Consider the following 14813-nt stretch of genomic DNA (forward strand, 5'->3'; position numbering starts at 1 on the left):
TGATCCACTATAGCAATTCCTACATTCCTTTGTCGATAGCAGCTTTGGGAGAGCTCTATTTCTTAAGTATGCAATTCTAATAGTTATAATGCAGAAGAGTAGCACAGAGCTACATCTTATTGGCTGGTATAAGGGACAGCTCATTGCTATGCTAAAAATTCAGCAGTCACCACGACTAGACACCCGGCTATTATACATTGTAATCAATTTGGCAGATAAAGGCTTCCACTTATAAGAAAGACATCATGGAATGCCCAGCAGCTATCAAATGAGAACACCATTTCAAGTATAAATCATGCTACTCTTAAAGACAGAGCAAGAATTCAATTACAAGTTCAAAACAGTGGTTCTAAACGATCGAATTAAAAAGTATAAAGCACCAAATGATTGCCAGCCAGCCAGAGGGACAAAGTGGGTGGGATAATATCTTTTATTGGACCAACTTCTATTGGTAAAACTGACAAGCTTTCAAGCTACACAGAGCTCTTCTTCAGATCCAGTCATCATTTCAACTGACTGGAAGATTCAGGACACTGCTTCTCCTCCTTTACTGAAGCTAATGTTAATGCACCATTCATTCATCACTCTTCCTAGGAAAATTAATTTAAAAGAGCATAGTGTGGATTTAGTACCACTATAAAAAAATAACATTGAAAATCATGTTATAATGGATATTCCAAGTGCTCCCAAATCCAATTTTATATTACAAAATGTCATTCTATAGGATAGCATTAGTGTGGCTGAAGGAACCATCTTTGAACAAATCAAAGGCTTCTGATATAAACTGTTTTAATAACACGTCAAGAACAAATATTGGAGCACAATTAAATGAACAAAAGTCTGTATGTATTTTAAATTTAACCAACAAAATATCTGTAAAGCTGATTTAAAAGAATCAGATCTGTTGGATGGGATGCAATATTACCAACCCCAAAAGTTTAAAAATCAAATCAGACTCCAAGAAGATTATGATATTGACTCAGAAGTCCTCAGATTTTAACAGACAGGTTATATTGTGTTATTTTGGTTTGTCCTTTGGTTTTTGAATCCCCCTTGTGATCTTACATGTGCATGCATGGGGGAGGGCAGGGCAGACATCTGGGGCACTTCTGGCCAGTCACAGGCTTGCTCACTGATTGCCTTAAGGTGTGGTGCCTCCAGCTTCTCCCCAAACCCAAAACTTCTAATTAATTCTGGCCCCAGCCCCAGATCTACCTATTTCCAAGCCCATCACTTAATTATGCATTTCATTGAGCCCACCACTCCCCCATCCCACCCCAACCAGTTTCCCTCCTTCCATCCCACATCTGTCCTTGCTCCTACAAGAATTCTTTGCTCCTTCTCCCAGGCCCAAGGGGCAGTTGCAGCAGCATCCCTTCTCAGGCTTGAAGGGGGGACAGTTACAGGGGCTGCACACCCTCTCCCTTCTCTGTCCCTGAAACATCAGGCCTGGGAAAGGAGAAGGAGAGAACAGACTAGCCCATTATGCACAGGAGGGGTGTGGGTAAGGAGGGAGCAGAGCTGCTGGGCTCTTTCTGCTCTCTCCTCCCCTCATGTCAGAATGGTATAAGCTACTCTCTACCCTCTGGCCTCTACCCAAAAAATCCTGCCAACTCTCATGAGAGAAAATTGTGTCTGTCCTCTGCAGCAGATGGCTGCTCTTCCCAGGAGGTGTGGAAGTGGAGAAGGCATCAAAGCACACGGGGCTTTCCCCTGTGATGGGATGGAAACTGGGGGAGGTGAGAAAGCGGGAGGAGTTGGCTGGAGCTGCTCACCTGACATGGAGACTGGCCCAAGCAGGGCCCAAAGTCATGAGAGCTGGTAACATTATGAATGAGTTAAATGATTGGACTGGACCATAGAGCCTTTCACCTCTAGCAAATCTGTTAAATACTGGCCCAGCTAAGTAGTAAACAAAACTAAGTGGGGCAAGGAGATTGTTCCTTAGCTGATGCTGAAGGCACATTGAGGTAGTGTTGGAAAGTTTGCACTGCTATTATATCACTCCGTGGATCAACAGGACACTTAATTCTCAGGGGCTATTAAGTTTTAGGATTAGTCATTCCTAATGGGAGCCTTACATGAAAGCTAAAATATTCATTACGTTGTTTTAGAAGAATCCCATAACCAACACTTCTCCAGAAAATTTCAAATATTAGGAGGCAACTAATAATGAATTCTTGTTTTAAGGCATACACACAGTGAAAGCTGTAAGATAATGAGCAAAAAACCCTTCAGACTTTGTTGTGTACTCCTTTGAGCCAAGCATTTTTACTATTGTGATGAAAAGATAGCTACAGTATGTAGTATCATGGATGTGTGAAAATGCTTGTAAATAGTTTAAAAAAAAAAAAAAAAGCCTTACTATATTTTGCATGAAGATATGCCTTTTTGTTAACAGCATTATTTCCTGTCATAGCAAAGCAAAAAAAAAAAAAAAAAAAAGATCTAAAAGGATACAAATCACTGTCAGCAGACCTAAGTTACATCCTAACATGGTACTCAGCTAGTCTTAAGGGTGGACTCTACAAAGAAGTTAAGAGCCTAAATTGCTCTATGGATTCTACCTTTAGTTCCTACCTAAAGGAATCCACAAAATTGGGTTTTTGAAGAATCATTCAAAGTCTGAATAAACAAACAGCGTGTGCATGCTCAGTAACATGCGGTGTATAATCTAGATATAGAAATCTGCAGCCATACCACTTTGTGTTATTAGTGAGAGATCTGATGGGCTATGAGAAGCATGATGGTTACGGTACTTGGATGGTATTGGGAAATTGCTAATAAATACCCACTTGCTGCAGGAAGTGATGTGAGTTAGTAGGTGACACTCTTCCCCTTGACTTTCCATACTGAAGTGTTTTTTGCACTATTACAAGGTACTGTGCAGCTGGCAGTGCCATTTTCTGGCTAAGATGTAAACAAAACAGACCATTTGTAAACTTATGTGTTTAAAGATCTCTCTGACTTCATAAGAGATAGGGTGTTACCCCTGTCCTCACTAAATGCCAAATCAAGTAATTGCATTTGGCCTATCTAGAATTCACTCTACATTTTAATTTGGGTATAGGATGCTTCTAAAATATTTGAGACTGATTCTTCTCTCCCAGCTATGTGAAATTAGTGCAACTCCAACTCCTGCTTTACATTGATATGAGAGAGAGAATCAGACCCCTGGCTATATTCCAACTCACAGCAGAATGCATTTCTGTGGCAGGTGAAGTGATCCTTTTATGTATTTCCCAAGGCGATGAGACTTTAATCGATGAACATTTGTAAAGTACTACAAGATCCCTGGATGAAAAGTACTAGTGGAATACAAATTAGACTATTACCCTTTCAGTATATTTTGCTATTTAACTCGCAGTCTGATGTTAAAAACAGTACTCCAAAAAAAATTTTTAATACATTTTTCTAGCAGCACTGTTACTGAATTTACACCACGATGCATAGTAAAGTATTTGCAAAGAGTTATGCAAGCCCCTGCCAGGCATCATTAGATGTTATGAGGCCAGTTCAATACTGTCCAAAGGTTTTGTTTAAAATAAAGTGACTAGCTCAAGCCACTTCCTAAAAATCTTATCCTATCACCCCAGGCCAGGTTTTAAGAATTTAAAGTTTTCACTGGTTTAATTTGGGCTCCTGAACCAAACATATTCCACCAAGATGATTCTATCCACAGACTATATCTTTCACAATTTCTGTCCATTTCATAAATACATGATGTATGTAAATGTAACACCCTTTTCTAAAAGAACGCCAACACAAAACACCATGCAGAAGTGAGTGGGGGAATAATTATAATTTGTGTAGTCACAAGTCTGTCACAGCCATAAGTACTGGAACTATGGGTGCTTTCACACCCCCTGGCTTGAAGTGGTTTCCATTATATAAAGGGTTTACAGTTTGATTCAATAGCTCTCAGCACACACAACCCACTATAAAAATTGTTCTAGCATCCCTGGTCACAGCTAGATTTCCCTCTCTCTTTATAGAGAATGCAAATAACTACTTTTATTTTTAAAGCTTATAACATTGGGGACTTACTATTATTTAATTAAAATAGTCTAATCCATAACATTATATAAGTCACTGAGGTCTGGAATCAGTAACAAAATTAGAACTTAAGAGACAAATTCTGTCCTCAGATGTGCATATAGAGGCAGGGCCAGCTCCAGCTTTTTTGCCACCCCAAGCTGTGAAGAGAAAAAAAAAAGCCGCCATCAGCGGCACTTTGGCGATTTGGGACTGAGGGACCTGCTGCCGAAGACCTGCACGTGACGCCCCCTTCCATGGGCCGCCCCAAGCACCAGCTTGCTGCGCTGGTTCCTGGAGCCGGCCCTGCATAGACGTCTCACTGAAGCCTTGTGGAGCTCCACAGAAATGCATCCCAGGGCAAAATCTAGTATTTGTTAGTACACTGTGCCATACCACAAAACAAAATAGTTAATTTAGGAGTACTTAATGAAGCTGTATGATTCATAGATTCCATGGATAGAAGGGACCATTGTGATCACTAGTCTGACCTCCTTTACAAAACACAGGCTACAGAATTTCCCCAAAATAATTCCAAGGTAAGATCTTCTATAAAAGCCTCCAGTCCTGACTTAATTGTCAGTGAAGCAGAATCCACCATGACCCTTGGTAATCTGTTGTAATGGTCAATTACTCACTATTAAATATTTACCCCTTATTTTCAGCCCAAATTTGTCTAATTTCAGCTTCCAGCCAGTGGACCCTGTTGCACCTTTCTCGGACAGATTGAAGACCTCATAATTAAATATTTGTTCCCCATGTAGGTACTTACAGACTAATCAACTCTTCCCTTAACCCTGTCTTTGTTAAGCTAAATAGATTGAGCTCTTTAAAACTATCACGATAAGGAATGCTTTCTAATCATTCTCATGGCTCTTTTCCAAACTCTCTCCAATTTATCACCATCCTTCTTCAATTGTGAGCAGCAGAGCTGGACACAATATTCCAGCAGCACATTAAGGTGCGCCAAATACAGAGGTAAAATAACTTCTCTATTCCTGCTCAAGAATCCCTTGTTTATGCATCCAAAGATTATATTGGATCTTTTGGCCAGCATCACACAGCGCTCATATTCAGCTAATATCCACTTTTCCCCCTAAATCTTTTTCAGAGTCACAAAATGGAAGATTCTATCCTGTGAAAGAGTAAGTATGCCCGACATTCTTTGTTCCCAGATGTATTAAAATACAGCTTGCTTCCGCCCCACTTATCAGGTGATCCAGATCACTATCAGTTGACTTGTCTTCTTCCTCATTTACCATTCCAATTATTGTGTCATCTGCAAACTTTATCAGTGATAATTTTAGGTTTTCTTACAGGTCATTGATAAAGTGTTTGAGAGTCGAGCCAAGAACCAATCCCTGTAGGACCCCACTAGAGACATAGTCCATTTTAAAAACTGTGTGTGCTGACATTTTTAAGTGCTAAAAAACACTTTTCTTTGCAATGAAATGATAGCCAGAGATGATTCCTACTTAGAGTTCTAACAACTTTTCTATACGCACTTCACCATAATGGCAGTGTAGGCTGCTGCCTTGTCTCCCCCAGCCCAGGAGGGAAACACACCACAACCTGAGTCTGGATGAGGTCCTTTTCCTCAGGGCTTCATTTATGGGTGCCATAACGGTCTTCAGCAAAAAAACAAAAACACACCACAACAAAAACAGTTCAATAGCTAAACCATTTCACTGGCACACGTCTTCCTTGTTGGACCCTTACTACTCCTGGCAGTTTTCCCCAGTCCTCCCACAGGCAACATACTGGGACACCTGCTATTTAAGGACTTATGCATTCCAGAACTTAACCCAAAATCCAGCGTGCTTCCTGTAGCTCTCTTTTCTTCTTTCAGCCTTTATAGCAATCACCTAGACCCTTCCCAGTTGGGACTGATAATGCCCTCTACCAGGGCCAAACAGCTGTCCTTATACGGCTGACTGGCCACAGACTCTTAAAGAGGCAGATGACTCCATCATAGGCAAGATGAAGCTCAGAGAAAAAAGAAATCCTAAAAGTCTACCATAGTAGCATATTGCTTTAGACCTTTCACTTTAAACTGTAGATCAAGCATGAATTTAAAAAAACAGTACCTACGGAGCACACATGGAACAGTTCTACAGTAACAAACCGTATTCTTTGCCATGCCTTGCTGGCCAAAGGAGTTAATCCCCTTGTTAAAAATGTTTCCTTATAAATGCTATTGTTATAGAAAATAAGAGATTCAGCAATGATCACTGAAGAACTTGGCTAACTACCATGCTGTAAGAATTGTGGTAAAACATTGTATAAGGCTTTTTTGTAAATACAACTGTATTCAATTCAACTTTCACAAGTACTACTGTAATTTTGCCAAAAACAGGAAAGGGAAAGATATGGGATTGCAATATCTAAAGATAGAAGTAACCTGTTAACTCCACACCATGTTCCAATCCTGAATTTCTAATGAGTCATTCATTCCCCCAAATGCAATTTTTTTTTTTTAGTGGGGGGGGAAGCAGGTAAATCACAACCCCATAACTACAAAGATTTCAAGCAGGGGGGAAATGAAAGTTCAAAATAAATGAGGTTATGGAGGACAAGAAGAGTTGCTAGCTGGCTTTGAAATGTCTCTGCTCTGGTTACCCCACCCCAGAGGATGGGGAAGAAATTTAAATACTAGCCAGCCAATTTTGCAAGTGATCCACTTTGAAAACTCCAGGAACCAGCTTTAGTTAATTATAAGCACAAGTGAAATTACACTTGATTAAATATGGTTGTAGTATACTGTCTTTTGATTTTAAGATCAATTATAAAGTGCATACAGTTAAAAGTATTGTGAAGTAAGACACAGATCAAAGATACAGCCTAAAAGATGAGAAGCAGACAAATACAGCTCACGCTGCTAAAGGGAACATCTTCTGTCAGAACTGCATAACTGGAGGTGATTCCAGAATCAAGACTCATCCACTAGTAACATTAAAGACCTAGGGAAAGAGAGAGCCTTCAGAAATTGCAACAGCTTTCTGAAGAGAGGAAATCTTTAGCAACAGCTCCTTTATCTTACACTTTTCTGTTAACTGATAGGAGGTTCTCTTGGCCCAAACTCATGCCCTCTGGTTTTTCTCTGGTATCCCAAAAAGTAAATTGTTGCCTCTTGCCATGCCTGGCTGGGGAGACACAAGGAGGACAGTATAGGAACTCAGTTGGGTCCACCTGAACTTAAGAGAACACTACTGTAAAAACTGGCTCCTCTTCCTCTAACAGCCATTCATGACAGCCCAGAAGATGGGGGAAAAAAAAAAAAAAAAAAAAGAAGAAGAAGCTGAGAACAAATGACCAGTTACAGCTCCCCAGTAGTTAAACAGGATTGAAACAGGAGGGGATGATTACTACACTAGACAAGAGAGCACTGCTTATCCAAGCCAGGGCAAGGAGGGAACCCTCCCTCCGCTTTTAGCAGAGAAGTAGTTGTGCTCCCTCTACTTACTCTAACCTCCGCAGCTCACTAGCTTACACCAGCTAGCTAAAATTGCTGGGACTTAGGTCAAGCAGAGGAAGTGGAACAGGGCAAAGAATAGACATGAAGTATTGACTGTGGTTTCTTGACCTTGTGAAATAATATCACATTCATTCCTTATGCTGAAAAGATATGACACCACTTACCTAAGCCATGATCCTGCAAAGAGAGCTCAGCAGGTACACCCCCCTACACCAATGCAGCTATTTGTGCAGAATCAGGGCATTAGATTTTAACTCCTCAGGTCAGGGACTGCATCTTTATTCTCCTGGTGAGGGGTCATGCACACTGATAGTGTAGACAAAGTAAATAATTAATAACAGATTGTCTAAAAGATAAAAAACAACTGTTCTTGCTAATTAAAGATGAAATGTGCCCAAGACCATGTCCTCTAATTATAAAGCTACAATACTTGTACATTTTTTTTTGAAGAGTCATATTTCTATATTCCTGGTTTTTACTGTGGAACTATGACAACTTCTACAAGTAAAGGGCCCAGTGATACAAGGTACTGAACAAAGTACTTTTGTTTTTTCTCCCTAAATTATACATGGTTATATTCATTAATACTTTAAGGCAGGAGGTGAGGAGGGGAAAAAAAAAAATCAATCCTGAAGTTATTCCACACACAGAACTCTGATCAACTTTAATGGGACTCATATGCTCTGTATCAGATCCATTAATCAGAGACCATCTGATATAAATGGGCATTCTTTCATTGATTGAGTTTATGGCTTGATTCTGTTTTATAGGCTGACTCTGATATTACTCTCTGTCGTATAACTCCACTGAAGCCAGTAAAATTAAATTGCTGTATGTGACAGTAGGATGATGATGCCTTTAAGGTTTGCTTTTTTGGCTTTGATATTTTAGAAATGTGAGACTCTGCTATTTGAAATTCAGCTTCCATTTCTTTGAAAGGTTATTGTCTTGACTGAATGTCTTACAAAGTGCCCAAACACAATATTTTAGGGAGTTTTTATTTATTCAGCTAACTAAAAAATTATGAGCAGTGCCACAACTACTGTATTGATTTTTATTGCCACAAACATTAGAAGTAAACAAACAAGCAATAAATTATGTCCTTGCAGTGCAAGCACAGCCTGAGTGAATCCTACAAGCTAGAGAATGCATCTAGACTTATTAAAAAACCCTATATTTCATTAATGAGACCAAAGTTAGAAAGAAGCCACTAACTCTGCACAGGGCCTCACTGCTGGAGCCCTCAACTCAGCTTCATTTTCAGGTCCCCCCTTCGAGATCCAGCCAAGAAAAAACAACACTCTCTCTCTTATCTCCCCTTGTTTCTCATTATTTTTTTCCTTCATCCTCCTCCTATATTAAGTAATGGGAAGTTAATGAAAATAAAGTGAGGTACCTTGATTGGGGTAGGGGTACTGGAGGGGGACAGCACTTACCTCAGGTGGCTCCCAAAACAACCGGCACACATATCTCTAGCAGCAGCTTCTAGGTGTGTCGGGAGGGAGGGAGGGAGGGGTGCAGAGGCTCTCTACACACCACTGCCCATAGGCACCATCCCTGCAGCTCCCATTGTCTGCAGTTCCCGGCCAATGAGAGCTGCAGTGTCAGGGCAGGGGCAGCATGCGGGGAGAGACACACAGAGGGCCACCTTAGCCCTACTGCTGGCTTGTCTCTACACTCCCCTTGAAGGGAGGCGGTGAGCAGGTCTGGGTAGCACATGGAGCCGCCTCCTCTCCCCACTAGGGGCGCGCAGAGACATGCCAGCAGCCGGCCACTTCCAGGAGCAGCGTGGGGCTACTGGCCACAGCATGCAAGCAGCCTGCCTGAGCCCTGCTACACCACCGTCCAGGACTGGGAGGCAGGTTGTCAGACATGTGTCCTGCATTTTGGGGGCCCTATGTCACCGCGTGGTTTGTTTCATAGTGAATCCACTCCTGGGCACCAGTCTACTTTGCTTACTTGGCACTGTTTTACAAATGTTATGACCCAGCCTCTTAAAGTGACCTTCTCCCTCTTGACAAAACTTAACATTGCAAAACATATGAAAGATGTATATAGTTCCTTTGCCAAAGCATCAATTTAAGCAGAACAATGTTGAGAAATATTTTCATGTTTATCATGAGAATGTTTTTAAATTGCCAAATATAGTAGACTGTAAAAAGGGTAAAATATATCCCAGCTGTTGTAATTATATAACTCATGTAATCCAGAGCAGTGGAGGGACACCTACAGTTGTATTTAAAATTAAATAAATTGTGTTGCATTTTATAGAACTTCCTCATGAAATTCAGCTTTTTACACAAGAACTACCCATTCATTATCTGCAATATTTTGTCCTGGTTTTGACCAAGTCTAGGCATGATACCATGTCTTCCTCCCTAAATTTTCCCAAACTAAAATGATCACCCAATTAAAGAAAATTTCCACTCATTCCAAAGAGTTAACTTTTTTAAAAGTTAGTCCTTGTAATGATCTTCAATGAGAAAGTCACTGAAGAGAAATATCCATTTTATAAACGCTTGCTTAGAAGTAAGTTTGATTCTGATATCAAGAAGCCAGAGTAACTTAACAAGTTTCCTGATCTCTCTCAAACACTGGGAAGCTATATAAAGGCCTTGATTCAGCAGAGCACTTATGACTCAATGAAGTCAATAGGACTGAGACATACGGTTAAAGTTAAGCTTAGGCTTTGATTCTGCACAGATTTTTGTAAATAATGAACTTTTATACATGAGAAGTCCCATTGATTTCGATGGCATAAAGTTCAGAACACACAAGTCTTTGCAGAATCAGGGCCAGAATTTGTTCAGTGCTGACTAAATCAAATATACACACACTTTATAGATTCTTCCTGACACTCAAAAATTAAAGTGCACTTTTTAATTCAGTTACTCATTTCTTCCATAGCTAAAGATCAAAGAAGCATGATATATTTTTGTACCATATTGTCACAATTATTTCTGCAAAAGTATTTGATTGCTAAGACATACACTAACTCCAGAGTGACTCACATAGCCTGAACTTTTCTACTAGAGAATCCATTGTAGGAGTCGACAGATCTATCAACAAGCATCATCACTTAACTTCAAAGCGATCACTCTTACAGCTGTCAGTTTGAACAACACCTTCTCCAAAAATGAGAAAAAATGACTATTTCAGCCTGAAATTACTGCAGTAGGCGTGAAATATTTGCTAGCAGTGTCTGACAAATATTCGGCAAGTTCATATGTATGTATTTAGAAATAACTTGTATTATCACAGATGCTATTTGTGCTCCTGATATTTGTACATATGCACAAAACAGGTTCACTTTTCTATATTATGCGAAAAAAAAAGTTACCTAACAAAAGCAGTGCCAATAAATTAAAGTAAATGGGGCACATCAGTCTGGAACAGACACAGGGCTTTCCTACATGGGAAAATTACACAAGTATAAGATAGGGTGTGAATTTAAACCACTTGAGTTATACTGGTATAACTCCCTGTGAATGCTCTTATGAGGGTATGAGAATGCCTTTTTCTGATTTAGCTTATGTCACTGCCTTTTTGTGGTGTAGTTTAAACCAATTCCATTCTTATTCCAGAACAAGAGCACCAACATGGTGGAGTTACACCAGTATGATTATAGCAATTTAACTATACTGGTGTAGTTTATCAGTGCAACTGGAAAAGTTTCCAGTGTAGACAACCCCATAGTGAGACATACAGAATTATTTTAGAAGTGCTACTGCCATGACATGCCCTGATATCACCAGTATGTTTGATTAACAGATTACTCCTGAAAAGGCCCAGATCCTACAACCACTTACAGGTGTTTAACTTTTAATTCAAAGTTTTATGAGCCTATGTAATTAAATGGGACTACTTACATGCATGAAATTACACACAATGCAGTCAACCTGTGGAGCTCTTTGTCAAAGGATGTTGTGAAGGCCAAGACCATAACAGGGCTCAAAAAAAGAACCAGGTATGTTCGTAAAGAATAAGTCCATCAATGACTATTAGCCAGGATGGGCAGGGATGGAAAACGATGCTCTATTTGCCAGAACCTCAGAACAGGTGACATGGGATGGATCACTTGATGACTACCTGTTCTATTCATTCCCTCTGAAGCACCTGGCATTGGCTGCTGTCGGAAGACAGCATATTAGGCTAGATGGACCATTAGTCTGATCCAATATGGCCATTTTTATGTTCTTAATAAGTGGCTGTAGGATCAGAGCCAGAGTTTGTGTTCCCCAGTCACAACTTTTCTAAGACTTCAAAAGCTACAAGCCAACCTATGAACGTGGAACCTTATGCCTACACATTTCATATGACAGGATCGAAACCTAGAAGATGCACAGTTAGCATTATACAAGGCACAATCCCCAAATACATACACAAAACTTCAATTTTTGTTAATGGTAATTTGGCATGAATAAAGGACTTCAGATTTACACACAGCAGAAGGTGGCCCACAGTGGGGGAGAGGAGCCCATTTTGCTTTTAATTAATTTAATTAATTATTTCCTTATAATGTCCCCTGGGGAGACAGATCAGCATTGTATGTTGCTAATGCTGTTGTAGATGTGGCTGCATGTTTCTTGGCTGCATCTTACCCAACCCCAGCAAACTGTGGAAAAAGGGGTGGGGGGTAGAGGTCAGCTAAGCAGGGGATTACAAAACTGGTGAGACGGTGAAGGCCAGCGAGGGGGAAAACAGAGTCTTGCATTCCTGAAGCTGGTGTGTTTTGGGAACGCTGAGGACGCCATAGAAAGCCAGTTTGGATTGGTACAAAGAGCACAAGGAACAGAGGTCCCTGAATGAAATGCCAAAAGAACACAGGATTTAAGAACACTGCCGAGAGCGAAAGCAAGTCTGAGATCACAGTGGACCCTGGATGACCCATGCACATGACAAGAATGCCCATCCACCCTTTGCCCCCCTTCCCCCTTCTTCCTACATTACACCCAGGCTTGGCCAGCCTCAGGTAGTGCAAGTGTAAGTATGAAAGTGGGTTAGGGCTTGGGGCACTAATGCTTTCTTCCTTCCTCTGAGTGACATGGGGAACCCCCAGCACTCTCTACTGTTTTATTAATAAAAACTTAAAACTTAGACACTTGGTGTCCTCCCTCATCTCTTCCCCTAACAATCCTGTGGCCTCAGCCTGATCCCCTGAGACCTCAGACAGACTGGTAACAAATCTGTCACAACACAAGCCAGGAAATCAGAATGATATTCAAATCATTTGTACTGTGAAGAGAGAAGACCATTCAGCGCACCAAATGGTGGTGTTGATTACTTTGCCACACCTGATATCCTTGACAATCACCTCTACACTCACTTTTCCTCTTAATTACACTGTGCCCCCTATATATTCAATTTAAACAGTGGCGCAAACACACGCTCCTCCCACAGCTTGAGGCTCTCCCTCGTGCGTGCACGTGCAAGACACACAGCTGACAAGAGTGAAGCTTACACCTCTTCTCTCTCAAGCAAGTTTGCCTCCCTTTCTAGGGCGGTTTAAGTGAGCTGGGTCTACCTGCACCTCCTGAGGAGCCAGAGCCTGACTTGCCTCTGCCTTGCACCTGCTCTCCCATTAACAACTTTTCAGAGCGGAGGGAATGGGAATGCTACCGACGCAAGAGGCGCCCTGTTTCCCGCCCACACTTCAGCCAAGCTGCGGGGCAGTGGGGACTCAGGCCCTGAGCGTGGCCCCGGGGGGCGCTCTGCCAGTCGCCAGTCCCGCGGCTCCGGTGGACCTCCCGCGAAGGGTCCACTGCCGGCAGAGCGCCCCCCGCGGCATGCCGCCCCAAGCACGCACTTGGCGTGCTGGGGCCTGGAGCCGCCCCTTCAGCCGGAGCTGTCAGTGGTACCGGGGTGGGAAGAGGAACTCACCGCGCTGCCCTCGGCTCCCTCGTCCTCGCTGCGCTCGGCGCTGGGCTCGTCCTGCAGTAACTGCTCCAGGCAGGTGGTGCCGGGCAGAGAGGAGCTCTTCTGGTGGGACAGGTGTGCCGCGGGCCGGCGTCCCTCCTCCCCGCTTGCCTTGTCCGCGGGGGCGGGGGCAGCGGGGGGTAGCGGCGAGGAGGAGGAGGCGGCGGCAGGGCAGTCAGGGCGGCCGGGTGGCTGCTGCCCCTTGCCCTGGTGGAGCAGGTGCTCGCGGAGGCGGCGCAGGGCGGAGGCGGGCTCGCCGCCCGGCTCCAGCGGCTCGGCCGAGGAGCAGCACAGGTTGGGCTGGGAGGAGGAGAAGACGCGGTCCAGCACCTGCTTCCGCCTCTTGAAGCCGCTCCACCTAGCGCCGGGCAGCGGGTCTCCCTTGCTGCCACCCGCAGGAGCAGCGGCCGAGGGCTGGGGCTCTGCAGTGCGGCGCTCGGCGCCGGACCGGCCGCTCCTGGCTTTGCTGCCCAGCTGCAGGTTCTTCCAGAGCCGGGCCTGGAAGGAAGCTGCAGGCTCGGGCTCGCTGGGCTTGTCTCCAGCAGCAGCCCGCGGCTCCATCCTTTTCCTCTCGCCTCCACTCCCCCGCGGGCCGCGGCTCCTACTGCGGCGGAGGCTGCGGGAGCAACAGCAGCAGAGCCCGCTGGAGCCCGGCCGCTTCAGTCCAGCCCCGCTTGGCGAGGAAGCTGCGCCCGCAGCTACTGCGGGATGCGCACGGGGACTGCCGCCTCGTAATGCTGCTGCAGCAGCACCGGCTCTTTCCACGGGCTGGCTGCCAGCGGGCGCAGCAGCTTGATCGGCCAAACAGGCGGCACCAAAGTTTACCTGCCTCCCTTGCCCTAATACCCTTCTTGCGGCTGTGGGCGGTTTTCACTGCCCGCGGGAGCTGGCTGGGGCGGGGGGTTAACAAACACGTGTGCGGTCATGGGGCAAACCCAAAACAGAAAAAAAAAATCATCGGTTCAATCAGGATGGAAAGTTTGTAACGACAAATCCGCAGATAGCAGCCCGCTACCGCCAGGGGACTATGAACTCAGACAGCCCTGTTGCAGCTGCGCGGATTGGGGATGAGCTCCCTCCCAGATGTTACTGCAAATGCTTTTATCACGACGCCAACCGTGAAAGTTAAAGAGTTTAGTGAGGGATGTTGATTAATTGGATCACTGTAGTCACAGTCGCAGGGGATGATGCGTGAGTGGCTTGTCACCGTACGCATCCAAAGTTGTAATATAAGCGGGATCTCCCTGTCTCCTGCTGCCCTTTCCCCACCTGACTGTATTTGCATTTGTCACAAGTCTCTGTCAGAGAGAGAGATTATAACAATTAGCAGACACTACCATTTAACCAGTAGGTATGGCAACTAGAAAAATGACTGCAATCCTGTGGT

General features: G+C 43.6%; 1 protein-coding gene across 4 annotated transcripts in view; it reads right to left on the reverse strand.

Annotated features, from left to right (window-relative positions):
• Window positions 1-14600, reverse strand: part of MCTP1 (multiple C2 and transmembrane domain containing 1) — a 543194-nt gene extending 528594 nt beyond the window's left edge. For all 4 annotated transcript variants that reach the window (XM_050943873.1, XM_050943875.1, XM_050943872.1 and 1 more), the window contains exon 1: window positions 13391-14600. In XM_050943873.1, the coding sequence (XP_050799830.1) occupies window positions 13391-13987 (597 nt within the window). In that variant the 5' untranslated portion in view covers window positions 13988-14600. The remainder of the gene's footprint in view (window positions 1-13390) is intronic.
• Between the last annotated feature and the right edge of the window lie 213 nt (window positions 14601-14813).

The sequence above is a fragment of the Gopherus flavomarginatus genome, chromosome 3, assembly GCF_025201925.1.
Source record: "Gopherus flavomarginatus isolate rGopFla2 chromosome 3, rGopFla2.mat.asm, whole genome shotgun sequence".
In the NCBI taxonomy this organism is placed as follows: Eukaryota; Metazoa; Chordata; order Testudines; family Testudinidae; genus Gopherus; species Gopherus flavomarginatus.